Raw genomic sequence first — 27,924 nt, 5'->3', positions numbered from 1 at the left:
ATCCAGTGACGGCGCGGTCTTGAAACTTTGAAAATTTATAACCTCTGAACAGATTGTCCAATTTTCCTCAAACTTCACTGAAGTAATCTGCTATCAAATATTTACGCATTCACTCAATCTGCATAAATATTTTGGTTTCATTCTCGTTTAAGCCTTTTTTCAGGCACATCACCTACAGTTTTATAATCACTTCAGTGGAGCCGAAAACACCAACTAAAATTATATGGTGTCACATATCATTCTTCAATATCAAAATAATTTGATAGATCTATGTATAGAATTTACAAAAGGCTTTCGCTTTATTTGCAAAACAAAAAAGAGAAAGAAATATATGGAAATGAATTTTTAAAAAGATCAAACGATAGCCCTTGTTTCCCTCTTCGGTCTCGTCTGCCATCTTGTTCTGACGTCACAGTCATGTGACCTCTCCAGCGGCCGCACGTCGAGCGTACGTGGCAGCTTTACGACCTTTCGTAGGCATCGCGGGGAACACCGCCTCTGTAGCTTTGCTTCTTTGCCTTCTAACTTGTGAACTCTCCCTATGATTTCGACGTGGGGGAAAAAAAGATACACAACGTGGCTGAATACAGACGAAACAAACAAACAAACAAACAAGATGGACTGTTAAGAATAATATTATGGTACCCGCAAGTAGAAGAGACTGTGCTAGATTTGCACTATTCATTTACCATAACGAGACTTTCATAGAGTTTCATAGTCTGAGACATTTTCTTGATACTGATCTTGATATTGATTAATTGTTCACATTCCCGAGAAGAGGGCACATGGAATTGAAAGCACATGTATTGATATTGTATACATGTATTGATGTTGTGTTATTTTGTGTATGACAATGATTTGCATTGTTGGAAATGAAATAAACGAAATGAAATGAAATGAAATGAAATGAAGTGAAATGAAATGAAATGAAATGAAATGAAATGAAATGAAATGAAATGAAATGAAATGAAATGAAGTGAAATGAAGTGAAATGAAATGAAATCAAGTGAAATCAAGTTAAATCAAATGAAATCAAATGAAATAAAATGAAATGAAGTGAAATGAAATGAAATGAAATGAAATGAAGTGAAATGAAGTGAAATGAAATAAAATGAAATGAAATGAAGTGAACTGAAGTGAAATGAAATGAAATAAAATAAAATGAAATGAAATGAAGTGAAACGAAGTGAAATGAAATGAAATGAAATGAAATAAAATGAAATGAAATTCTCAACAACTTTAAAGAATCACCACTCTTTGCTCAGACTTTCACTAACGTGTTTTTCTTTCCCCCATGCAGTCTTTGAAGCGAAATTACTCTCTTGGAAAATTCTCATATACTGTTGACCACTTTGCTGCATGGATAACGTTACGAGCGTACTTCCTAGATAAATGCTTGTTTGGAAGCACAAACAACCACACATAAGACTTACGCATTGTAGTGGCGCCCATCAGATGAAATCGGCCTTCTCGATTTTGGCCGAGCGCCCTCTGGAATCGGTCTGAAGAAAGTTCTTCCACCATAAAGTTTTGAAATTCACCTGTAGGTTAAAGAAAGCCATTGGAATGATAGATACATGTATGATCAGTCCACACATTTTTTTCACACTTGATTAGACATAACTTTTTTCAATTCATTCTTTCTTGCCCTAATCCTTGTCATGTCTTTTCTTCGGGTTTTTTTTTTTTCTTCTTTACTGCAATAATCCGTGCAGGAGTCCAAACCATATCTATTCATAATGACATTTCTCAGGTGAAGTCAGCAGTCCAAGTAGTCTGAGTTCTATTCCAATAATCGTGACCTCTTTGGACTATCATGATCATTCATTTACTTGCGAAATTGAAATATTCATCGTACATCTGTAAACTGTTAGATTATGATTAGTAAGATGAACAAGCAAAATCTGTGGACTAATCATACATTGCATGATATCTATATTATGTGGGCTTACTTCACTTCATAAGAAGCGCAACCGACATCGATTCATAACAGTAATGTTTGTTTAGGGTACAGATACTAGATGCATTATAGCACAACATTTTCTAGTCAATGAAAGACAGCAATATGAAATACCAATCTATACTTCACACACTGAGGCCCAATTCCTTCCTACCAAGTAGTCATTTTTTTTTCTTTTCTTTTAGGAGACGGAGGGGCACTATTACAGCTTTCCACTTAAAACATTCAGTTAAACTTACCATTAATGAAATCCCATTTTCTAATTTGTACAACGCTCATCGGTAGGTTTTCCAGGGCGTACATAAAGGTTTGGACACCGCCCGATCCCTCTACCAGCTCCGGCTGGTACCTATAGAGGAGTGTGGTCTCTCTTCCCCGGAGACATAGCGGCGGCACGAGCGTTGAGGGCGCATCCGATGAATCTACGAATCATATACAGATTATACAATTATCACACACAGACTCATGTATGTTATAATTTATATAAAGTTTATGATTTTACTGCTTGAAGATCAATCAGTCGGAAAACTGACACAAATTCCAGTGCCGTTCTGTGCAAACAAGAAAGTACACGAGAATATTTCTAGCGTATCTACGCCCAGCCGAGTGATACTGAAATCCACAGAAAAAAATATGAAGTTGTCCCCAAACGAACAAATCCATTGAACATCTGGACACTTAAAGCCAAAAATCAAAAACAGAAATGGTATTTATATCACTACAATCAAATTGTTGTTTAAACTCAGAATATGCGTAATATCAATTCCGTTTTCCACCAACAGATTATATTTCTTTTCTAAATCCATGATATTTTAGTTGGTTTATATCTGTTATAACTTTCTTCCTCCATTTTTAAATCTTACTACTGCCCTTCCGTCCTTGCGAATTTGCTTCCTTTTGTCCGCTTGTCCGTCCGTTTTAATTCCCTTCTCATTACCAGTTAGTTTTCTCATTCATTTTTAATGCATTGATTATTAGAAACCTTTCCCGTTATTATCTTGGATGCATACCTGTGCACACCTTACAGCATTGACCGGGTATATACTGGGGATTTCGGCACGGTAGTTCGCTGTCCGCTTGACATGTGAGCCGGCTACAACTCGTCTCGCCATTCTACACACAGAAAAAGAAAATACCGGTACACAGAGAAAAAAAAAAGTTGACTCTTGGTTCCACTTCTCCTTACGCGCAGTAACCATGGTAACTCAGATAGACACGAGTAGTATGGTCGGGTCCAAGGATACCTTGTCTTCCCTTTACAAATGCTGCGGATCATCATCATCATCATCATGATAATAATAATAATGATAATGATAAAAATAATAATAATAACAATAATAATGATAATACTCATAGTCATAATAACAACAACAAAAATAACAATTATACTCAGATTGATATCTCGCTTGGGTAACATGCTCTGCTTGAGCCGTTTTCACCTGAAAAGTTCATTTTAACTATTATAGTAGTAAAGTACTTTTGAGTCTGTGCATATTTCTCTCTATATTATTGCAAAATATAAAACAGTACACTTAATAATTGAAAAGATGAGAAGACAATACTTTTAATGTATTTTTCTTTTTTAGTGCCTAGTGAAAATTGGGACTCAATGTGCAAAATGTAACATGCAGGTGAACCTGTACATATTTGCATTATAAAATTTGAAAATGAATTTTAAAAAGTGTCAACGAGTAATGCAAGAGAATAAGTAATACAGAAAAAGAAGGTCTAACTTTCCTTCAGTGCAATTCAAGTATACGGTTTTGGTGATTTTGGTCGAGGAACTCTAGTGCCGGTTAAAAAAAAAAAACACCGAAGCCCATCTATTAATGTAGATTGAATAATGTCGAGTGACAGCAGCAATATTAATAAAACATATCAGTGAAGTTTGAGGAAAATCAAACAATCACTTCAAAAGTTACGAATTTTTGAAGTTTCGGTGCCTTCACCGCTGGTTAAGGAGAATACTACACTTCGTGACGTCATTATGGACAACAGTATACAAAAAATTGTAAAGAAAATTCAACATACTTTCATTCTTCTACCGTAATGAAAGAGCGCTTGACTTACACATTTCAGAAAGCAGGGGGAATATTATTACCCTGATATATGTCAGTAACAAGTCGGTGTAATGTGTTATTTTTATGAGAAATGAAATTTTGTGGAATTCTCATTATATTCACGTGATATCAATGTCCAAAATGACGTCACAAAATGTTGCAGCCTTTTCGGCGGCATCCAAACTTTAAAACGTCATAACCTTGGAATGGATTGTCCGATTTTCCTCAAACTTTCACTTATGTATTCAATTAATATTATTGCTTTCATTCAATCCGCATCCATATTTGGACGTTGGTTTCCTTTAATAGCCAAAATATAATTTCTCCCCTACGAGACAATCACGTGACCATGATCCTGCTACTAACCTCGCACTGGCACAGAATGCAGTCCATCCGACCGAACGGGTTTAACACAGGGTGCCACGTCTGGCCGTGGTAATACGTATGTCCGTTCGATTCGCAGGCTGCAAAATATACATAATAGCATTTCATATCGATTAAATTCACATTCTGAAATCTTACAAGTATTTTCACGAAAAGCTACAAATATTGTTTATGTGATTGTAGTTATTTTCGCTCATGGGAATGTCGTTGTTATTACGAATGTTGTTACTGTTTTTATTGTTATTACTTTTACTTTTGTTGGTGTCGTGACTGATGTATAGCTGTTCGTGTGATATCTGGTGTTCTAAACAGCAACTTCGGGCTACATTATAGTCATGACTTTGCATTATCGAAACAATTCTGGCATACAGCCCTTTGACCTCGCAGCACTCTCGTAAAAAAAAGACAAAAACTGCGAGCTCTTTTGTCCGACTATATTACTCAAGAGAGCAAGAATGAAAAAAAAAAACTTCGAAACTTTAGATTACGTTTTCAATAATGTGTCGTGAATTCGATGAAAAATACATATTTGTCATTGCGCAAGTTCTGATGTCCAGCAGTTGGAATACCAGGCTGATTTGTTGATATGATGTGGTATCATCACTTCCTAATTATTTTCACGGGGTGTGTTCGGGGTCTTTACGATATCTTGAAGAGAAACTCCTGGATAGTTTCAAGATTCATGTATGAATAGCTCTTTCGTATTGCAGCCGTATTTTCACCAGTGCATAATATTGTAAATTCTTCTCTCAGATGAATCCGATTGTCACTCTATTTTCACGTCTTTTACAGCGAGTTTGTGGCCAAAATCGTCTCTTATCAGTGTAAATAATAGAATTTAAGGAATCATGACGCTCTTCTGTGACTCTATAGCAATGATAGTGTCCACACGCATCTTCAAGCGCTTATTCGTTGACAGTGACTTCAAATCCATGCCGAATCTATTCAGAATTATTTCGAGCATTTCCACAAAAGCCTATCTTGGGTTAGCCGTACTCTTTTTCTTGTAATTGTCGCTATTTATTTTGTATTACACTTCCGACGGACAAAAAGTCGGGAATAGAAAATGTGCCAGACATCATGCTAAGCAGTAGTGAGCTCACGTCTTTCAGTCAACTTTTGAATGTTCCGGACGCGCATGACTGGCATCAATTTTCCCGGGCGTGGGAACGGGATCAAAGAGTGATCATCGGATTTCCCTCCATTGGACCACCGAGGCAAAATATACATGGACAAAATTGCAGTCATTCATCCTACACTGTTGGGATAGATCTGCGCGGGCAAATCTTGAGGTGAGGGGGAATGGATTCTGGAGTCACATCCACCTATTATATGAAAACCTCCTGGTCCGAAGCGGAAACCGTAACCATGGCAACCAACAGACGAGGATTTGAAATTAACCACTTCCAGACTGTGTGTATTTATGTTAGAGGGTATCCCAGACCGCTGCCTCATTTTGGCAACGTCTATAATCTTTGAAGAAGCAGAAGAGATCAAGAACATGGTGCACTGGCATTTATTTTCATTATACTTTTTTTTTTTGCGGGGGGGGGGGGGGGGGGGGGGAACGGAGCTTTCGCGGTTGTGTTTTAAACTGAGATTGTCTGTCTCACGTCTTGCCCATAAAGCAACGAAAACATTTTTCCGACACTGTTTTTCCAATTTTGACATAACTGATGAAGTAAAGCAGAGTAAAGCAGAGTTTACAGAGAACAGATTTTATGAATATACCCGATGTTTCCATGGCATGCATGGTATTGTTATTGTTGCCGTATGATAAATTTGAAAGGGGTTCTTTAAAGAAGATGACAGTAGTTCTATGCCGGCCAGATAAAGGGGTGAATAGTTTCATCACAGTTCGCCGGCTTTTGGGTATCATTAAGTTCCTGGAAGAAATTGATAAGGGAGAGGGCGGTTTTCTGGAATTGCCATGGAAACTGTGTCCCTGACTACTTCAACAAATAGAATTTTAATATTAGCTGTTAGATTCCCGTTCAAGCCGCCGCGCCGCTCATATATCTTTAACCACTGAAAATGATCTTGTTCTTGCTATTCATAGTTTTATATTTCCAGGTGGAGGGTTTCGAGGTGAAAGAGATTTCACAGACTCGGGAAGATTTTAAAAAATACAGGAATCTCCGTATAAATGTACTCACTATTCCACGGAAGTTTTCTTTTTTATCATTTTTGTCATGATCATGACAAGCATGAAAAACAACGCGCGTTGCCTGCACTGTTAATATGACCTAGATTTTTTTTTTTCTAGCTGGCTACATTCTCCAGAGCAGATGACGTTTGTCGAGTAAAACATATTATATTATCCACTCTTTAATCATTTTCTGAATTTGTCGATAGGAAGGGGAAATATACAGACCAGTAATTATCCCCTCTATTGGCTCTGGCAGCAGACATAATTCGAGTTAAGGAACAAGTGTCACGTCCAACGTTAAAACATTTTGACAGAAATCGACTGTCGTGTATGTTGATATGAAGAATGCAAATCATTTCGGTATAAAAATATGTTTTCTTCGAAACATTTGCGACAATTAAAAAGTGAGGAATAGAGTTACGGCGTAATCTCGTGTATAAGTTTATCTCATTGTTTCGGTTTGATTTATCTATTAGTATTTTCTTGGGTATGGGAGTGGACAGTTTGTATCATGCTGTATTGTTTACCCACTCAGTTCGATGAGTGGTGACCGAATTATCTTTGATTGTAATAATTATTATGTGTATACGTGAGACCATTATTCTTGTCAAGCATGTGCTTACGATAATGGTCTCCTGCATCCGTATTTAATACTCCTAGATTTGTTTAATTTGTCTGTTGAACACCTGGTACGTGAAATCTTATTTCCATTTATTGTGTAAAGACACTTGCTCTAAATCCTATTGTACTAATTAAGAAATACAGTTTTATTTATTTATGTTAACCATCAACCAATGTCCATGTAATTCACTGTTCTAATATTACTTAGGAACTTTGTTCAATAGGCTCTCTGTTATATTCTTTTAAGACAAAGGAATGCAGAAATCAAATCAAATCAAATCAAATCAAATCAAATCAAATCAAACTGACCCAAATAACTCGTCGGTTCTTCGACGTTGCCACTCGTAACGTCGACACCCTCGACTGGCACAGATGGGAAGTTGTTGACGACGGGGAGGTCATTGATCTCGAGGAGGTCATTGGGGTTGATTTGGAGGTCGAGGCCGTTCGAAGCCGGAGCGTCTTCGCCACCCTCATCGTCGCTTTCTTCGTCTTCGACGACATCTGACCCAGAAAATGATATCAGATGATATTTACAACGCGAAAAGTTGCTGATTACTGCAACACTACAACGGGCTAATGAGAAGTTTCGCCATTTACGTCTAATAGGACCGAGGATGGGAGTAAACAAAAAACAAATAAACACTCAAACGGAAACAAAAAACACGCTTTCCGCGAAGTAGGAAAGCTGTTTGATACAAAATCCTTAACACACGATACTACCGTGTCCTTGGTCACTTGAATGTGCTTTCATGTAATCTAAATGGCTTACAGATGAAGGCCGTTAACAATCAAATATGAATATGAAACATAAACATATATATTATTATATTATATTATATTATATTATATTATATTATATTATATTATATTATATTATATCATATCATATTATATTATATTATATCATATTATATCATATTATATTACATCATATCATATATATTATATTATATTATATTATATTATATTATATTATATTATATCATATTACATTATATTATATCATATCATATCATATTATATTATATTGTATTATATTATATCATATTGTATCATTATATCATATAAAATATGTATCGTTCGAACAATATAGGTAATATATAGTATCGTTCAATAAACAATGATACAGGTCACTGCCAGTTTAGCTTTGAAATAAATGGCTGTTTCAAACAAAAGAAAACGTAGAAGAAGAAGAAGAAGAAGAAGGAAAAGACGCTTTCAAATTTCATGCTTAAAATACATAATACATTTTCAGTGTGAGAGAGTGGAATGGAATGACACACACAAACAGGCACTGTGAATCAGGGCGGAGAAAATACGTGATGTGACTTTACCTGCATATAAACAGACTGGACAGCATGAATCGGGAAACATGACCTGTTCGTTTTCCGGACAAGTCAACGGCAGGCAGGTTTTTAAGGCGCAGTAAATTCTTCCCAGCTAAAATAGATAACGAAAAAGAGAAGGTATTTTATTTCATTAATATATTATTACATACATATTGTACGTCCTTTAGTCTGGAAAATATGATAGGCCTAGGATAAGTCGTTGCAGATGTAACGCCCTTTTCATGATTATAAATGCTAGAGCAATCCTCACCCAAAGTCAAGTATCACTACTATTGTGAAATCAGCTTCTGCACTATTCCGATACAAAGCAACCCTTGCCTATTTCTTAGTATTTATAACGAGGCAAGCTGCTATACAACATCATGGACCACCATCATAATAGATTCTGCTGAATAACATGCTTGGGTTAACACATAATAATACTTATTGAAGTGATTTCGGTTTATAGATCACCAACATTCCAGTGAAAGTTGTGCTTAGTGACATTGTAAGTGACGAGTGAAAGTTGAACGACGCCTCTCGTTACAGTCCCGTGTTACCGCGGTTTCAATAGGCTTCCGCGAAAATTGGTCTCTTTTGCAAATTGCTCCAAATTCTACAAAATTATTTGTCTGACTAAAGTTCCTGGTATTATCGTGCCATCTATCAAGTTGTAGCTCAATCCCCTAATGCGTCAAGCATTACAAGCAAAAGTCTATACCCCCGCAGTTCCTTCAAATTTCTGACGTTTTAACTGTTCTTTGATCAACTTAAAGATGGTAGGCTACAATTTTCAATTCATCGTTATATTCTCGGAATAGATACCAAGTTCTTACATCATGGTTGTCAGAAACCACGTCAGGCTACAATTTACTCGATTAATCGATGTTTACCTGAAATAAGAAGTAGTTCTATCAATATGTTTCTTTTTATTTCCTCTTCGATAACTTTTTTTTTCAAACTAAACGTATTTTTCACACAATTTGTAATACATTAATCAGGAGGAAACTCAGTGAACATGGGTGTGGAAATAATGATTTGAAAATGGGGGTTACTACCAGTGGGCGTGGCCTACTCACCGTGCAGCCGCACTGGACGCATTGGTCCAGCCTCCTGGATGTAAAGATGTCATCCACGCTGAATAGATCGCCGTGCTGCAGTCGCTTGCCCTTGTACTCGCAGTCTGGGATAGACATGCCATCCTGGGGCGCCACCAACGGAGCATCGGTGAAAGTGGCATCCTCTTTCAAGACAAATTTTCAGTACGAAGCATGACATCAATATAGGGAAATGAATGTTGCTGATTCTTATGCCCCTGACATAACAAAGCGAAACAAAGCAAGCCAAATCAAAACGATGAAATAGGAGACCAGACCACAGCGTGACATGTTAATCATAACATTCTTAGTGCCTCACAATAGTCATGATATGAGAAAAGAAGGAACAGTGCAAAACGTCTTCACACTATCACAAAACGTCTGGTAAAGATTATCGTCTGCGTTGTACACTTGGAAACGACTTAAGTCAGAAGCAGAAATCATTTCCAATGGGGATGGAATGTGATCTAAATATTTCCTATATGAAATAATGTGTGACGAAAGTTTATCTGATCATTATCTAATTTCTTCATTATTTATTGGCTCATAGGACTAATGGGATTCAAAATATCTCGCAATAATGATTGATAAGAACATGTCCTGAAAAGTGTCTGATGTGTTATTGATCTGGGGGTAGATCGTTGAGGAAAAGTGAGTGAAGAAATAAAAACAAAGGACGATAAAAAGGAATTTTACCGTTCTTGCAAAGCATCCTAACGACACAATGGTCATGATAATTTGAATATCAGTATACATGCATTAGTCATTTTACATCGCGTCTTATTGGGACCGTGCAATATTTTGGTCACGTGACCGTGACGTTGCTTAGCTAATATCGTCTTTGTTATTGTGGTGTCTTTTTTTTTTCTTATTCAGTTATTGCTGGCGCACGGAAAGGACCAAATGATCAAGTACTGTTTTGAGTAAGTAACTTTTCCGCGTTAAAGGACATGTAATTATCTCAACATCCACGATATACATTTTGGAGGAGGTGTGAAGATGTGTGTGATCTAGTTTTCACTACTCTCATGTAATTGCTTCCCGAAAATCGTGAAATGTGGCGTTCATACAGTATTATGATGATTGGGCATGGCCGTCAGCAGGATTTACAAGCGTTTTCTCGAACGGAAAGGAAATGTATGGTAGCTCTGACGGTCATTACATTATATCGAGCCTTTATTTGCCTTTCTTTTATTTTGATTACATTGTCATGCACAGTTGACTATACTCCTATAGATCATGAGCAATATAAATCTACAGAGATTATTATTAGCAATATCATGTCGAGCAAAACAAAAATTAATGATTGAGATTGTGAGAACGACACTCTGTACATCACGTGTAGAAACAGAAGATCCCTTTACTACATAATTATTCGTTTGCATTTGTTTGCAAGCCTTTCCAATAACTGCTCCCTTTCCATAAAGCTTCCCCCTTCTCCACCTGAAAACCTACCAGCGCAAACTGGACAGCAGTGCCCCGGCAGTCTCCTCTTCGCCGTACACGCGAGCTCCGGACACTCGTCTCGCAAGCAGGTAACGTGATCGTGGTCGACGCAGGTGCACGTGGTGCATCGGTCGAGACCGGTGGGCAGGAGGAATGGGTGCCAGCTGTCCCCGAGACTGTACATGCGCCCTCCGAACTCACAGGTGCCTGGAAATGTTTCAAGTTCGAGGAAAAAAATCGGAAATAAAAGTCGGAAATAAAAATCGGAAATAAAAAATTCCAGTTTTTATGTTATGTTATATGTCTGGTGATTCTTTCAGATTATAGGGCAGGGACACACAAAAATGCAAATAGTTGCATGATGGTACTGAATGAATGTAGTCTTTCAAGTGCTGTATGTGCGCACTCAGGCAGACACGAAGAAAAGGGCTTGCATATAAAAGGATAAATTATATTGCCATTCACGATTTAAGGATCGTATTGAAGAGAATATTATTGATTCAACTCTCCTCAGCCGGCTGTTAACTGACCCTCAGTACAACAATTCAAGATCAATTTCTCTGTTATGTGTTTGCACATTATTACAGGCCATTTTCTTTCGTTTGACATTTTAAACGTTACTAATATCAAATTACTCAATCAGACTTCACTCATTTTTATACTCGTGTTGATACGAGTATGTACGGCCCAGTTTAGATACTTTATTCATAGATTTTATGTATAAGGGTATAATGATATCATAAATATCTGTATAATGTATTATATATAATCATATTGTGTACATTATGATAATTTTGTTGGCCAAATGGTTAAATGGAAGAACCATCAAGACACGTATGTAGTTTTCTTAATTCTTTGTTCTGTTTTGTTGACCCAGTTGATGAGATGTTGAAAGCATTTTAAAACCTGTGATATGTTATATGGTGCTAGAACAAGGAAATGTATCTTTGAAGTAAAAGTCGTGCAAAACCAGGCCACGGTCTGTCAGACGAGATGCAATTTCTACTTGAATATCCGAGCTTTAACAATGACGTTCAATGTCAGTATATTATTTGATTTTTATTTTAAGAATGACTACAAAATCGTGGAGATTAGAATGGCGTGTACTCTTTAGTTTGAACTCGTATATATTTTTTTCTCTTCCTGAAAAATGTCTTCTTACAATGCTCCTTAAAAGCCATAGTCGTTGAACTGTTCCTTGAAAGACAGAGTCATTTTAGACGTCGCAGCAAAATTCGTAGAGGCAAGATATATCGTTAAATCAGTACATCGCAAGTACCTTTAAGTAGAACCTATTAGCAGAAAGCAAAGAGAAGAAATGAAAGTGTAAAGTTTTGTTCGAAGAGACGCTGAAGAGAGACATTTTGTTTGCAGGCAGGCTTGAGTACACAGGCGTGGTGGTAATCATTCTGTTTTCCCGCGAAAGAAATTACAGTTTCGACGTAATGAGTTTTGGTATTGATGCCAGTGCGGTGTAAGTGTCTTGTTTTTGGCGCCTCCTCGTATACCCCATCGATTCGTCAGCGGCACTCAGGCCTACACTTCTGGGCTCCGACATGCCCAACTTACACTGTCTTACCCGCCTCTCCAGCCGAGACTACGCGTCTACATCAGCCCTACTTCACTGCGTGGTAGACCACCCCGAAAGTTACCTGTTTGTCAAAACGTCCATTCACTAATCATTACGACATTGTGTTGGCCTTTTCACTACAGAACTGTTGACAGTCTTGATTATGTGTTCTCGCTCACAGACAACACACTTAGTGCGTGTAAGGGCTTGGCGACTGGTGTTTCTATGAGAAAATAAAAGGATTAATTTGGAGAAGGCTGATCTCAAATTGTCGTCTGTGGCGCCTTGAATAACGGGTAACAAGGCTTTTATTCCCTGTAAGTGTTGGCGCGCTTTTGTCGCACGCCATTCTCTGTGTATACTGACTTTCAGTGAAAGCTAGCCGCATTGGTGTTGTTTGGCCTTGGGTGTAAATCAACGCCACGTTTCAAAGCCATGACAAGTCGTCAAACACGAGAGCTCATCAAAAGACCCCCTTCTGACTCTCATAAAGCAAGGGACAAGGGACGTGGCATCGACACACTTTTGGCTTACCCCCACCATTAACAAACTTTACGAAACGAACAAACAAACAACAACAGCAACAACAAAAGTCTAAACAAACATAAAAACGTACAAACTCACAAAATCTCTTGACACCATCACAGTACTCTCCTACTCTCGTAAAGGGATCGTGTGTGCGCCATGTGTGTGGTGTATGCGACAGCGTGCACATAATGTTTTGTATCTTTAAAGGGATCGTATAGTTTTGGTTGAGACCTAATTTCATGTTTCTACCATTTTTGGTGAGATAATGAGAAACCTTTTATGAAATATGAAAGAGCATGTAATTCCATGAGGAATTCAACGTTTATTTGATGAAAATTGGTTTTGAAATGGCTGAGATATCCAATACAGAGCGATTCTTACGATCGCTTTGTTTTACTTTGTTTTTGGATGTTTCAGTTATTCCAAACCCGATTTTCATTGAATAAACTTTGAATTCCTCTTAAAATGGTATGCTCTGCACTATTTCATAAGTGCTTTCTTGGTATCTCGCAAAAAGTTAAAAGCCCAATTCTCATCTCCACCAATACTGTACTACCCCTTTAAGTTGTTTTTTTTTTTTTATAGACAATTTCCCTTTATTTATCTCTACTTTCTATATCATAAAGTACAGGTGGAATCTTCATTATGAAGTACACGATGATTTGACGCTTTGTCTGAAAAAAAAGCCCGCAAGCATATACAGAGTTAGCATGTGTTACACTTACAGGAGGGTTAGGGTATATGAAGGTTAGGAAGAAGGGTGGTAGGGGTAAGTATAAGACATTAAAGGTATAATTTACTATTTGCAGCTGAAACAAAACCCAGTATTAGTGCTTCAAAATAGTTCTGAAATGTGAGTTAGGGAAAGAAACAACCAATAAGAAAATTTGAACCAGTATAATCGATGTAAAGTATTGTTTATTACAAAATGTGAACAATAGCTAAGATAAAAATGTTTCCAGACTAAACTGTCCACAGTTACGGTTTAATGAGAAAAACAGTGACATCTCCTTATATTTTAGGATTTATTGCAAAGATTTTATATGGTAGGATGTTTTGTGATACAACTGACCTACACACATGCATCAAGAGGGATATCTTGAACATTTTTTAATCACTGCTCCCAAAGGTAAACAGGACCTTTAATAGAGTCTGAACTTAACTGCATATGAATTTAGTTCACGTACAATTATTATGATTATGTTTATGGATTAATGATAACCTTAGGTTCACGAGGGGTAGGGGAACTCTCTATGGGGAGACGTGGGAGGGAATATGGGTTTGTAAAAGGTTTTGTTCTAATAATCAAATTACCCTTGTCAATGCCTGTGCTGTCCAAAATGGTCTCTGCGTGTCTTTAATTATCTTTCAAGTGCTGTGAAATACCTGTTGGTAACAAGTAATAAAGCTATCATGTCGAATCTGCCCTACTAATTTGCATGTGTGTGTGTGTCACTTCCCTTGTATTCCTTTCTCTCATTTCCTGATAATGTACTTGTATAATGAGTCGTTCTTTATGTATCATATATATATATATATATATATATATATATATATATATATTACTATTTTACTATTTTCTTATGGAGAGTGCGAATTAATGTCTGCCATTTTGCAATCAGGTTAATCATGTATTCTAATGCTAGTATTCTAATGTTTGTAACACCTGTATTCAGAAGACAAAAACACTATGCATGTGGCAAGTTAGCATGACTAATCCCAATAGTAACTTATATCCATAAGTGCCATCCTTCTCTGCTATCTTTCTGGCCTATTCAATGCGGGAACATTTCTTAGACCCTGCACAAAGTTCGTTATTCCGAAGATTCGTAATTCCGAAAATGGAGTAAGGTTCGTTATTCCGAAGTGTTCGTTAATCCGACAATGAAACCATATTCGTTATTCCGGGGGTTCATTAGTACGCCCTTTATTTTCATTTAGGGCGGATTAACGAACCTTATTTCACTTTCGGATTAGCAAACCTTCGTAATATTGAACATTAATTCAGTTTCGGATCGACGAATGTCGGGAATAATGCACGTTATTACATTTTCGGATTAACGAACCTCCGGAACACTGAACCTTATTACTTTCATTTACGGAATTCATACGAACCTTCGGAATGAAGCCATAAGAGAAATGTTTGAACTAACGAACCCTTTCATACTTCCGGAATAACGAACATCTATGAATCTGCGTACGAAATTTCTGCAGCGGAATCACGAAACTTCTGGTCAACGAACCTTGCTTCATTTTTGGATTAACGAACCTTTCGCAAATAACAATCAGTGGCTGCCATTCGTTCAATAGAGTATAGACAAAACAGTGTACTCATACAAACACATGTTATTTACGTACTTGTAAATAACATGATAGAGATTAATTGGCGTAATAATCAAAGTACTGTTTGTTTGTATTAATGAGAGTATACAACAGTCTGTTCTTCATTAGGACACTTCGTTCGTGAATAAACTGAAGCCCATATTATGCATGACTAATTATAGTGTTCATTTTTCATCAAAAGGAATAAACGCGCATGTACTGTAATTTATACGCAGAGAGATGTGAGAGTGTGAAACCTCCGTGTTATGTTTAATATATTCCAAAGATAATGTAAAAAATATAGATGGTGTATATATGAAATATATATATATTTATATATAATATATGTATAAATAAATATATATATATATATATGATTTACACACACAATTATATCTATTTCATGAGGGAAGGAAGAAAGAGAGTTATAACTTTATGACATTTTTAACAGTCTTATTTCCCTTTGAGTTTCTGCAGTTTAGTAATTCCTTATTTCATTCTTTCTGTTTTCATAGTCTTACATTTCTATTAACAAAGATTTTGGATATGATATCATGAACATTTTCAAGGGAAGCACGTTTTTAATCAGCTGCTACGCTGAACATTATTCCATTAAAGTAGGCTTTATGAATATTCATGTATACCACGCTCGATTTCCCAAGGCCAAAATGAAATGAATTAAATAGCACAGCTTAGCCGACATCCTTAACGAGCTCGTCTTCTGGTGTCTCTATTATGCTTCAACAAATTCGCGACAACAGACGCCATGTGTTTTCGACTTTTCTCGTCTCAAATAACAAGCAATCTATACGAAGGCCGTCAAAATGTCCTCTATCAAAGAAAAGTAAATACCCGATGCGGTACCTCGGATCTCTCTGGAACATGCTTTTTGCTATCGCTGTGTTAAACTGGAGCCAGAAACAATGTTACGTAAACATGTTTATAGAGTGTCGATCTATAGAAGGTAATGTGACCAGTATATCTCAACCCCCCCCATATTACTACTACTACTACTACTACTACTACTACTACTACTACTACTACTACTGTTACTACTACTACCCCACGCACACACACTCACAAAATCTCTCTTTCACTCTTTTGTCTGACATGATCTGTCGCTTGTCAATTTTTCTTCTACAACCCAATCGCAACGTCAATTTGTCCTCAGATCTCATCGTACAGCGATTAACCCTAGAACTTTTGTTTTCTTGGTCTCAGACTAATGGACTGACCGTCTTCTATTCAACCTTGCTCCTTTACAGCTATGGTCACTTCCTTTTACGATTCTCATGTCCTGTGCCACTATCTTTTCTCATTATAAGAATAGAATGTTCTTTGTGGTCCGAATGATGTTCCCTTCAGGTGTGTATATGATGATACAGGCGTCACAGTAAATGACACTGTCCCAAATTTGAGCAAAGATGGACACTTGATAAGGAAATGTTCAAATTCGGCTGTTATCGTACATATACAGTATATAGGCACACCGGGTCATTCGTAACAAGGGTATCTAAAGATATCGTATGGTCGCCAGTGGAGTCTCCCAGTCTCCGGCAGCAACTTCGTGAGTCTTCGGCAAGCCCCCCAAAATAACCCGAAGATATTGCGATGGTTCATATTAAAATAAAGATTCACATCTTTGTGCAGCCTTCTAGTGTGGTTTGGGTGTCATCGTGTGGCCTTCTGTATAATAGGCATCGCATTTTGCTTCTGCTGCTGATCGGCTTTTAACCAAGTTCGGGGGCAACTTCGCGAGAAATAGAAAATGTCATAATCTATTAGTATAGCCATCTTGTTTCAATTTCGGGACAGAGTAATTATAACCCCACCTTCCCACAGAAGAAATCACTTTTCTCGTAGAAAATGGCAATGTACTCATTTGGCCGTTCAAGAGGTCGTCTGTGTATTTTTTGAAAGAACGTTTTCTGTTATAAAACGTTTGCTGTCACTGTTATCAATTATTCAAAAATCAAGCGTTTATCCTTTTTGTCGGAACAGAAGTGGATATGGAATGACTGTTATCAAGCAGTAAAATGCCACAATTTCCCTGACAACGGAAGGGGGAAATAGTTCTCCTTTCTCCCACTTAAGGTGATATCAATTCTGGAGTTTCTCGCTATTATGTCGCTCTACAAAGTTTCTGGGTTAATGTACGCTGGATCTTTTGACGTAGAGACGTGTCTTTTCACTTCTACCCTCTCGTATTATCGGTCTCAAACTCGTAAATCCTTTAATCGCTTGTTTACCCCTAAGTGATTTTTTTTTTCCTGTCTCTGTCCACCCTCCTTCTAAAAGAACTCCTCAGTCACGCGTAACCCTGTTCTCTGACCACTGGTATGGCAGGTATTCTGATACGAGACGCCAACAAATTCTTTCTCGGTGTTGTCCTTACTCAATCTCGCCTGTCTTGAATATTACAATGCATTTCATGCCATCACACGAAGCAATAGATTATGCGTATCTTCCTGTTTTTCTACAACCCACTTTTATCTCCCAGCATGAACTGCATCTCGAGTGTTTTCTGATCCCAAAATGAAACTAATGTTGCATTTAATATAACCTCTGGTCTTCAATGCAAAGTAAACAAGTCGTTTCAAGCCCTTCTGCGACTTGAGCATTGGCATCGATTCACACTAATAACTGCATAATCAATAATAATTGATTAATTAAATTAAAGAGATACTGTTCAGGGAATGCTAGTACAGAAAACCAATGGGTTGTCGTTCATCTGACCGAATTGTACCTTAAGTAAATTCACAGTGTCATGATATAAACTGACACAACTGCATGACGAAATGTCGCCTCCATCGACGGTTGAAACCTGAAACTCCATTTTAACAAAGGTAGTCAAATTTGTAATCCACGCATTATGAAATTTCGATGGCATAAACTCGTCAGACAACAATTTAAACATCTAATAATCCTCTCTAAGCGACACGCACATAACATGACAATGTATTGATGCAAGTTACGTCTGTTGTCGTCCATGGAATAGATCTGAACCATCGATTTGAGGTAAATTGTGTTTTTAGGTAAATTACTTGTATGTCATGGTCTTGGTCATAACCAGGTTTAAAGAGTTAGTATAGTTTTGGTTGAGGTGAGGATTCAGCTTTTAACATTTTTACGAGCTACTTAGAAACCAGTTTATGAAATATTACAGAGCATACAATCCAAAGAAGAATTCAGAGTTTATTTGATGAAAATTGGTTTTGAAATGCCTGAGATATCTAAAAACAAAGTAAAACAAATCGATCCTACTAAAAGGTGGGTCCCACCTTCTATTTTGGATCACTTTGTTTTGGATATCTCAGCCATTTCAAAACTATTGTTCATCAAATAAACATTGAATTCCTCTTAGAATGTATTATGCTCTTTCATATTTCATAGAGTTTTCTCGTTACCTAAATAAAAATCATCATCAAAAAGGTTGAAGACTGAAGCTCAATTTCAACCGAAACTGCACCATCCCTTTAAGGTCGTCAACAACCAGCTACACCGAAGGCGTCTTTGGCAATTTCAGTTCGGAGAGATGTGTCATTCTCTCTTATTTTGGACGTATCGAATCATTATGATCCCGCTTTTTTTTCGAAGACCAGTTTTGACAATTCAAAGGGGGCTAAATGGCATGAGAGTGAACACAGATTAAAAAAAAAAAGAAATCTGCTGAAGCTGCAAGATTGCATTAAGATGCAAATTTATAATAATTTTTTGGTCCATTTATCAATCGTTGACACGAGAAGCGGAACGCTTGTTTCTGGACTTTGATTTATCTGTTGAAACTGCATGTATTCCTAATGATATTATGCAAAGATATCCTGCTTAGATAGGTCTACATTCGAAACGTATAATTGAATTTATTTAAGATTATTATATCGAGTGTGTTTTAGATCAATTATTCATTCTTCATCACACTCTGCTGGATATATAGACGTGATGAATCTTTGCGAGCTGATTTTTGTGAATTCCCATTTTTGTTTCAATTAATGCCCTCAATGTAAATGCTGACATGAATGACCTTCAGTCAAGATAACACAGTTGGTACACTGAAAAAGTCCGGTGTTAAATATGAAACACCTAGCTGGTGTTAAATTTTCTGTGCTCATTCATGGTGTTAGATTAACACCTCCGGGTGTCATTTCAAAATACAAAATTGTTTTTTGAAGAGTTTCTTAGTAACTGCACTCCTTGTTGATTTTGAACTTCAACAAGACGACCAAGAATTTTCCGATAAAGTACTTGATTTTTTTTAAATATGTGAACACATTTACACCACAGTAACACCAGTTGGTGTGGTCTCCTATTGAAGCTGGACGGGTGTTATACCATTGACATTAACACCAGCAATATCAAATCAACACCATGCGGTGTTATTATTGAATTAAAACCAGCACAGTGTCAAAAATATCACCAGATACAGTGTCAAATTAACACCACGAAGTGCCAGGTGAACATTTTTCAACACCATCACAATGCATTTTCTACACCCGTGGGTGTGGTCCTCTATTAACACTTGATCGGTGTTAGATTTAACACCCATGGTGTTAAATCTAACACCGACTTTTTACTGTGTACTTCTGGTGGTATAGCATCAGCCACATCAGTCTTACAACAAACTTGCCAGCTCTTCTCTTGTCTTCGAGCTCCTTACAAAATCACGATTTTATACTCTATACTATAGCAGTGAAATCCTAACATGGATTTAATGATTCTGATGTCTTCTTTTAGACGAGCGAATAAATTTCAATTTCATTTTCAATTTCAATTTCATATTTCTCGATGAGAAAATACATCAAATATAACAAAATTGAATAATACATGATATCCAGCTAGGAGACATACATAGAATATTGCAAACATTATATAAAACATAATGGTCGATCTATTAAAGTTGGAATCTGAGAATGAATGCTAAAGAAGGTATGAAAGTTGGAATCTGAGAATGAATGCTAATAAAGAGGTACCCCCCCCCCGAAAAGAAAAAAAGAAAGAATAATCTTCAAGAGAAAGAGAAAAATTTTTCCCTCAGAACGATACAAAAATGACAAATTCTTTTCAAATTTGTTTATTTTGGGGTGGATTTTTTTCCCTTTAATTCTGTGATAAGTACCAATCTGTATACTTTGTGGGTACAATTTTATTGACTTGTGTTTGTGACATGGTATTCAGTTGTAAATTGAGGGAAAAGTTGTTGATATGCTTTGTGTTCAGGTAAGTTGTGTGTTGATGTGGAATAGGCTATGTTTGTGAAGAAGATACAAAACAGAGACATTTAAAGTGACTTATTTTCACTACCAAAATAATCGCCTTGTTGTTATTGCAGGTCCGCTGAATATGCTACGAACTCTTCAGTGATTTTGAGGCAAAAGACGGAAAGATACGTCGCGACTGACTTAATTTAATGCGTTTCCATTTGACTGATATTCATTAAACCACCACTTGAGAGCAGGATGTAGTTAGCAATAAAATACTTTTGCTGTTGTTATTTTGTCATTCAGTAATTGAATTCTTCCTCCATTAGGCGTTTAAATTCTGCGTATATCCTTTCTGCTTGCCTCCACTTTACCGTTCCCTAAGGGGCTCTGGTGCACGATTGTTTCGGACACGATCCTAGAACCGCCCCCAAAAATGAACGAAGCGAGCTATAGCTGCTCCCCATCCCCACTCGACTCCGCAGCAAACCAGTCGGTCTTTTGTTGGCACAGAGTTTAATAGGCAATTACAAGCCCTCTGGGTCCGTTATCCCTTGCTCGTCATACCCGGTGCTCAAAGGCGAAGCGTGCGCTGGAGGCAGACACGGGGCGCCGACTAAAACGTTTAATTGAGAGGAGCATTTTTGTTTACCAAACAAGCAAAGGAAATTGTTCGCCGCTTCCGCGGTTATATGACAGTGGTTCCTTTCTATCTCTATTGTTCGTTCTCTTATTTCCTTCATGCGCTTTGATCTCTGAAGCTCGAGTTTAGCTTGGCAGTGAAAAAAAAACCCCTAAAAAATGGCCCAGACCTCAGCGAAGAGACAACTGATAGAATGCGGTTTTCTACCACCATTGCATCGCACAATATTGTAATGACAACGTTGGAGTGGAAAGATAATTTTTGAATTGACGTCGGTGTATCATTGAGGGACCTTTTAGAAGTGGGCGGAGAACTCCCGCCCCCCTTTCGTTTGAGATGATGATTGGCTATCATAGTGATGATGATGAATGCGTTTGTGATGATGATGAAATTGGCCTATGAGCTCCGCTAGTTGAAATTTTTACTGGCTGCATTGCACTTCTATTTCCCATGATGAAGTATAGATAGAGTCTTCAAATTTGACCTTCATATTAAACATGTGGATTGAAAGAACACAGTAATGTTAATAGAACACATCAGTCAAAAGTTGAAAAAATGGGACAATGCGTTCAACAGTTATGAATTTTTGAAGGATAAGTGCTGGCACCTATTGATGAGGAGATTACTACAGCTTGTTACGTCACATGTTTAATGCCTAATAAAAGAGCACTTGACTTGCCCCTTTCAGAAGGCAGTGGGGATATAGCATACCCTTAAAGGGATTGTACAGTTTCGGTTGAGACCTAACTTCAGAATTCTAACATTTTTTGGTGGGATAATGAGAATATTTTATGAAAATAAATGAAGGAGCATGTAATTTTAAGAGGATTTCAGCGTTTATTTGATGAAAATTGGTTTTAAAATTACTGAGATATCCAAAAAAGAGCGATTCTAATAAAAGGTGGGACCCAGCTTTTATTACGATCGCTTTGTTTTACTTTGTTTTGGGGTGCCTCAGCCATACCAAAACCGATTTTCATCAAATAAACTTTCAATTCCTCTGTACTATTTCATAAGTAGTTTCCTGGTATCTCAAAAAAGTTAAAAGCCAAATTCTCATCTCCAATACCAAACTATCCCTTTAACATACGTCAGTGACAAGTCTAGAGAAAGCACCTCTTTTTTTAATATGAAATTTTGTAAAATTCTATTAATATTTCCCTTATGTCGTTCTACGCAAAATAATCTTAATACATCCTTCTTTACCTTCAGTGGTTCCCGTTTGTGATAACTTCACATTAACAAAATAATTGTTATGTACATTATGAAGGTGACTTCTGTAGTTGATGTGGTTACATTAATTATTAGCACTTTAATCTTTGTTGATTTGATACGAAGACAACACATTCCAAAATTTGGCTGAAATGAAGGTTACAGTCCGTTATTACAAAGGTACATTAGGCGGAAAATAAAAAAAGATTCGTAATACGAAGATTTGTAAATCTGAAAACGAAATAAGGTTCGTAATTCCGAAAGTTCGTTAATACGCAGTAGAAGTGACGAACCATATTTCATTTCGGATTAAAGAGCCGTCGGAATAACCAAGTAAGTTTCATTTCGGATCGGACTAATGAACCTTCGAAATATCGAACCTTACTTCATTATCGGATTAACGAGCCTTCGAAGTAACGAACCTTATTTCATTTTCGAATTAACGAGCCTTCGGAATAACGACCCTTATTTCATTTTCAGATTTACGAATCTTCGGAATAACGAACCTTCGGAATGTACGCCACAAATTGTAAAGATTAACGAACCCTTTTCATCTTCGGATTAACGATCTCAAACCAAAGCGAATTTGCGTGTTTCGGAATAAGGAACCTTCGGATCAACGAAACTTACTTCATTTTTGGATAAACGAACCTTCAGAATAACGAAACTTATTTCATCTCCGGTTTGACAAACCGTTGGAATAACGAACCTTATTTCATTTTCGGATTCACGAATTTTCGGAATAACAAACCTTATTTCATTTTCAGAATTACGAATCTTTGGAATAACGAACCTTCAGAATGACGCGACAAAATATTCGAATTAACGAACCTCAAGCAATGGCGAATTAGTGTTTTTCGGCATAAAGAAACTTTGGAATAACGAACCTCGTTTAATCTCCGGATTAACGAACCTTTGGAATGACTAACATCTCCCGAAATCAAGAGGGATGGCAATGAAGAGCTTATAAGTGTGAGAGAATGTCTGACCAGTACTTTTGACATGACAGGACGGAGGCGTGTTTCTGGAATAATTGCCTATATTCTAACTGCCTAAAATGAGAGTGAAGAGTTCAACTACAGTAATCGCAAACATGACAGGAAAAAATGAATTGGTTTGAAATTGAATTTCCGTTCTTCGGGGTAGAACATGATCCATGCGAATATTTGCAAATTCTTTACAGATCTCAGATTTCTGTGAAATACGATATCTTCCATAGTCAAAATTCTGCCTAAAAGGATTTGAAAAAAAAAAATCGATTGAGAAATGGAAAACTTTTATCATAATACAATTTCTATTCTATCGTATCTTTTTAGCAATGGTGCAGTTACATCAGTGTAGAGATGAGTAGCTGCGATGGAGTGAATAGGACATAACATAATTTTTTGTATAATTGTGTCTTTTAGTTTTCTTTACTTCTTTTTGTTTTGCTTTATTTTGGGGTGTATTTTTTGTTGTTTGCTTGTTTGTTTGATGGCTTTGGAATTTTGGGGACATGTTCTTTTTATGCTGTCTGCCAAGACGGTTTAGGCCATGCGTCAGAAGGAATAGAAATTTTTTGAAGCCTAGACATATGCATTCTTGGCGGTATTAATCAGTACAAATGCGATTAGTGACGACCAGATCATACATACAAATCTGCATCAGTTTAAAAAAAAAATCCGAGGTGTCTTGTATCTGTCTAACATGTACGTAATCCTGATCTTTCTGGCTTAACACCTATTTTTAATGAAAACCCGTGCTTTTAAACCTACTTATCAAAACGTAAGGTTACACAAACAAGGATCGGTTACGGCAATGTGAGTGACAACAATAAAAGGCGATTAAAGAAAATTGCAATTTACGTATTTCGAACATACCAGAGGGATTTGCTTATTTGTTCATGTTTTCACATTATTTGTCAACTATACACTTCTCGGCACCTATCACGTCATTAGTATTAACTATTTGTATTAGTCTCGACAACTTTGAGAGCTTCCATAATTATTTATATGGTGTAAGATTTAGAAGACAGACTGTTCTTACATTCCTCTTCCAATACTTATTCAAATGTGTCCAATGAATGATTCATATTATGTTTAACAACTGTATACAATTTTTTAATGGTGCGTTTATCATATCTAGTGATAAAGCAATATTTGGTTGATGGGCATTTTTTTTCTCCATCTGTACCACACAGTGGCATTTAATCATTCGAACAGGGCTACAAAAGTTATTTCTTCTTCCCCGAATAGTTCACTATTTCAATGAAGACTCAGCCCTGCAATATACTTGTCAAACTCAACTTATCGGCAATTAACCTACCCTGAACAGCACTTCATAATTAGATGTAATAAGCTTATGTTACTGCAGTCAGACACGTAAGTGGGACAATCTTCGCACATTATGAAAAGAACATAATGCACGCAGGGGAACCCCCTGTGTATAATATCCACGCCCAGGCGATCGAAACCCCGACTTTACGGAGAAAAAGCGGAAGGTCCTTGGTTTGAAGACAGCCGACAACTAGAATAAAGCACACGTTTCTTCGTTGGAAGGGCTTAGTTCTACTCCGAGAATTTCTTAGTTCCATGAATTCTTTCCCTTATTATGAGCATGTCAAATCGTTCTCAATGGCTGCTTATATTTCCCAGGGTACTTACTTTCAGAAGAGAATCTTGATTTCTCAGGTCGTCATATTTATATCAAAACTTTTTCTTTCTTTCTTTCTCTTTTTTTTCAGGTGGTTGGGGTCTCTAGTGATCTCTTGCCATTTCATTGTTTGGCACATTGTGGAGAAAAATCTTATAAAGGATAAAAGAGTTTAAAACAATCAATTAATCGACCTCTCTGCAAAAGAGGAGAATTCACTAAATTAAGAGCATGCCGGTTTTCTCTTATTCATGCAATAAAGTTCAGGGCAAGAAGAAATTATGCATAGGAGATAACTATGTTGCAAAAATGTTTCGTGCGGGTTTTTTTCGAGTTTAATTGCTCAAAGCATGTTCAATTAGTGCATTCCTTGACTGCTTTGTCGCTAAAAGTAATGAAAACAAGTTTTAAAATCAAGAGCTTTAAGCACGTCAGTGTCAGATGAATATGAAATACACCCGATTTCTTTCATATCAAACGAGTGGGGAGACAAACTGAAAAATCTTGACCAATATTACAACGGGGAGGGGGGGGGGGCAGTGTCTCCAAAGAGCTGATGCACATTATTGTGTTACTGTGGTACTCCATCATCAATCTTATAGTTTATAAAAATGCAATTCACTTTTGAAAATACATGCATTTTTGGTCAGTTTCCCTTTGTTTGAGTTTTAAAATATGAATGATTTCAGAAGTTGTTCGCTTTTCACGGACTTTCATTTCGTCAAAACGAAGCAATCTCGCCATACAACAGTTGACTAGACATGGAACATGGAATAAGCCTTTATCGATTGTTTATGAAAGTATTTACGCTTTAGACTGTTGTTTTCTTGATTTCTTCCAGCATTCCTTAAATGACCTAGATACAGTTAAATAGGCGAGAAAACAACTTTCCAGCCAGTTGAATGATGCATTTAGTATTGCAGTAAACACTGCAAAAAAAAAAGTATTCACTCAGCCGGTTACTAGTTTTACTTGTGTTATGCAACACAATAACTGGCATCGTACTCTAGTAAGGTCTATAGTGTGGAATACATCTTCACAGTTTGTGCATCTTAACATGAAATCGAATTTTGTTGGCTGGTTTGTTTGTTTGTCTTTTCAATTCAAACATTCCTTTAACTATTCAAATCTTACAGTAAGGAGAGACGAACAAATATGTATGCGCTACACAGCATATTTTGGATCAAAGTGACTGTTCGTATCTATTCTCAAATATGTCACATTCGTGAGTATGTGGTGGGGGTGAACGGAATGACACCCATGTACACTGTATGTTTAATGCATAAATGAAATGGTATGAATTTAAAAAAAAAGCTGTATCATGGATGCTTGTTTTCAAGAATGCAATTCGTCTTTCGATTGAGCACAGGGCAAATGTAACTTTATGACGAATAGAATTGATACTCAAACCTTAATGCACCTTCGGCGGAATGTTATATTATGTCTTAACAAAATTTAGCCGGCATTAAGTATGTCCTACTTGAATATAAAATTGTCATCAATTTGAGGTTTTGCATTGTGTTTTAATGAAGAAAATCACATACTTTTCTCTTTATAAGTTAAATGCGTTGACAAACGATGTTATCGATACACGCTGGTTACAGGGGTCACAATGTTGATTGTTGCATCGTTTCTTTTTACAATAAGAAGTAAAATTAGGCCAAAGTGCCAAATCCATGAAACAAGAGATAAAATAAGCTGCTTGAGGATTTCAGCGGTTTTCAGCGGGGCCATGAAAAAAGATACTGATGAAATGTTATTTACAATAATTATAGGGCCTACGTTATATGATTTCGGACAGAATTAGTATATATATGTAGAATTCATAAACGCCTTTGATTGTAAAGCACTGTAAAACAATTAAACTGTCGAACATGTTTGCAAAAGGTAACTTTGTAGGCTGGCGATTCCAGAGTTCGGGGGCAAAGGTAAAAAATAAACGAAATAGCCGTTTGCAATTTATGCCATTAAAATTTTACTTAAGCATCTAGTTAAAAACTCCAATGTTAATAGTTACAGTGTCAGACTCACTAAAGATAATAATGATGATAATGAGTATATCATTAAGAGAATTTGTTATTTGCAGAAAGAAAAATCTGCAGAAAATGGAATGTTTGCCTATAACATGCCTCGAAAGTAACGTCTGAAAAATTAAAGTCTCATCTTACCTTGTTCCGGTGAAGACGCTACTGAAAATATGACGATGGTAAGAATCCATAGAACTCCAAAGTTTGCGACGCGATATTCCATGTTGCTCCACAATTGTGTCTGCCACCCTCTTTCTTGAGATGAAAATGATGATATATCCCTGCAGGATGAATCGGATGAAAACCACAAATCGCTGGATTAGAGTCTAAACGGTGTTACCCACGTTGCACTCAATAACGAAAAGTTCTTCGTGACAGAGGAAACAAAATATCTTGATAGATTCGAAGGATGATGTGATGACACATACACAGGAAAACAGAATAAATATGAGTTGTTGCTGGTGAGGATACTGAAAGTGTCAGTAGAACTTAACAACTTCTTGACTGGCACTACGATATTCCTGTGTCCGTGTAATGGCAGTAACTTAGCTCCTTATATATCCATCACATTGCAGTTCAGATGGCGTAAGTATTGAAACGAACTGATGAATCGTGGTATATAAGAGGGGTGGTGGTACGCTATCAACCTCCCGATTCACTTCCTTACTGAAATACCTTGACAAAAAAAAATATATGCACGTCGTCTGCACGAGTGACGACGAATGAATTCCTCCGCGGGGATTTCAGA

The 27,924-nt window shown here is 36.9% G+C and overlaps 1 protein-coding gene across 1 annotated transcript; it reads right to left on the bottom strand.

The window, feature by feature from the left end:
* Nucleotides 1-354: 354 nt before the first annotated feature.
* Nucleotides 355-27,399, bottom strand: LOC139716693 (chordin-like protein 2). Its single transcript, XM_071628223.1, has 10 exons — nt 27,318-27,399; nt 11,058-11,255; nt 9,585-9,748; nt 8,512-8,617; nt 7,484-7,666; nt 4,387-4,484; nt 2,971-3,073; nt 2,200-2,382; nt 1,430-1,541; nt 355-535 (listed from the first exon to the last, which is right to left on the bottom strand). The coding sequence occupies exons 1-10, from the start codon at nt 27,397-27,399 to the stop codon at nt 355-357; spliced, it is 1,410 nt and encodes a 469-aa protein (XP_071484324.1).
* Between the last annotated feature and the right edge of the window lie 525 nt (nt 27,400-27,924).

The sequence above is a fragment of the Diadema antillarum genome, unplaced genomic scaffold (genome assembly GCF_040938485.1).
Source record: "Diadema antillarum isolate AM-2024a unplaced genomic scaffold, OU_Dant_1.0 scf00000069, whole genome shotgun sequence".
NCBI classification, from domain to species: Eukaryota; Metazoa; Echinodermata; class Echinoidea; order Diadematoida; family Diadematidae; genus Diadema; species Diadema antillarum.
This window is presented reverse-complemented; position numbering and strand designations above follow the sequence as displayed.

Excerpts from the sequence above, each read along its gene's own strand:
- LOC139716693 (XM_071628223.1), bottom strand. The coding sequence starts at position 27,399 with ATGGAATATCGCGTCGCAAACTTTGGAGTTCTATGGATTCTTACCATC. Across the intron at positions 7,667-8,511 it reads TCCAGTCTGTTTATATGCAG|ACGAAGAAAGCGACGATGAG; the intron begins GTAAAGTCACAT and ends ATGTCGTCGAAG. Across the intron at positions 1,542-2,199 it reads AAAATGGGATTTCATTAATG|GTGAATTTCAAAACTTTATG; the intron begins GTAAGTTTAACT and ends TTTAACCTACAG.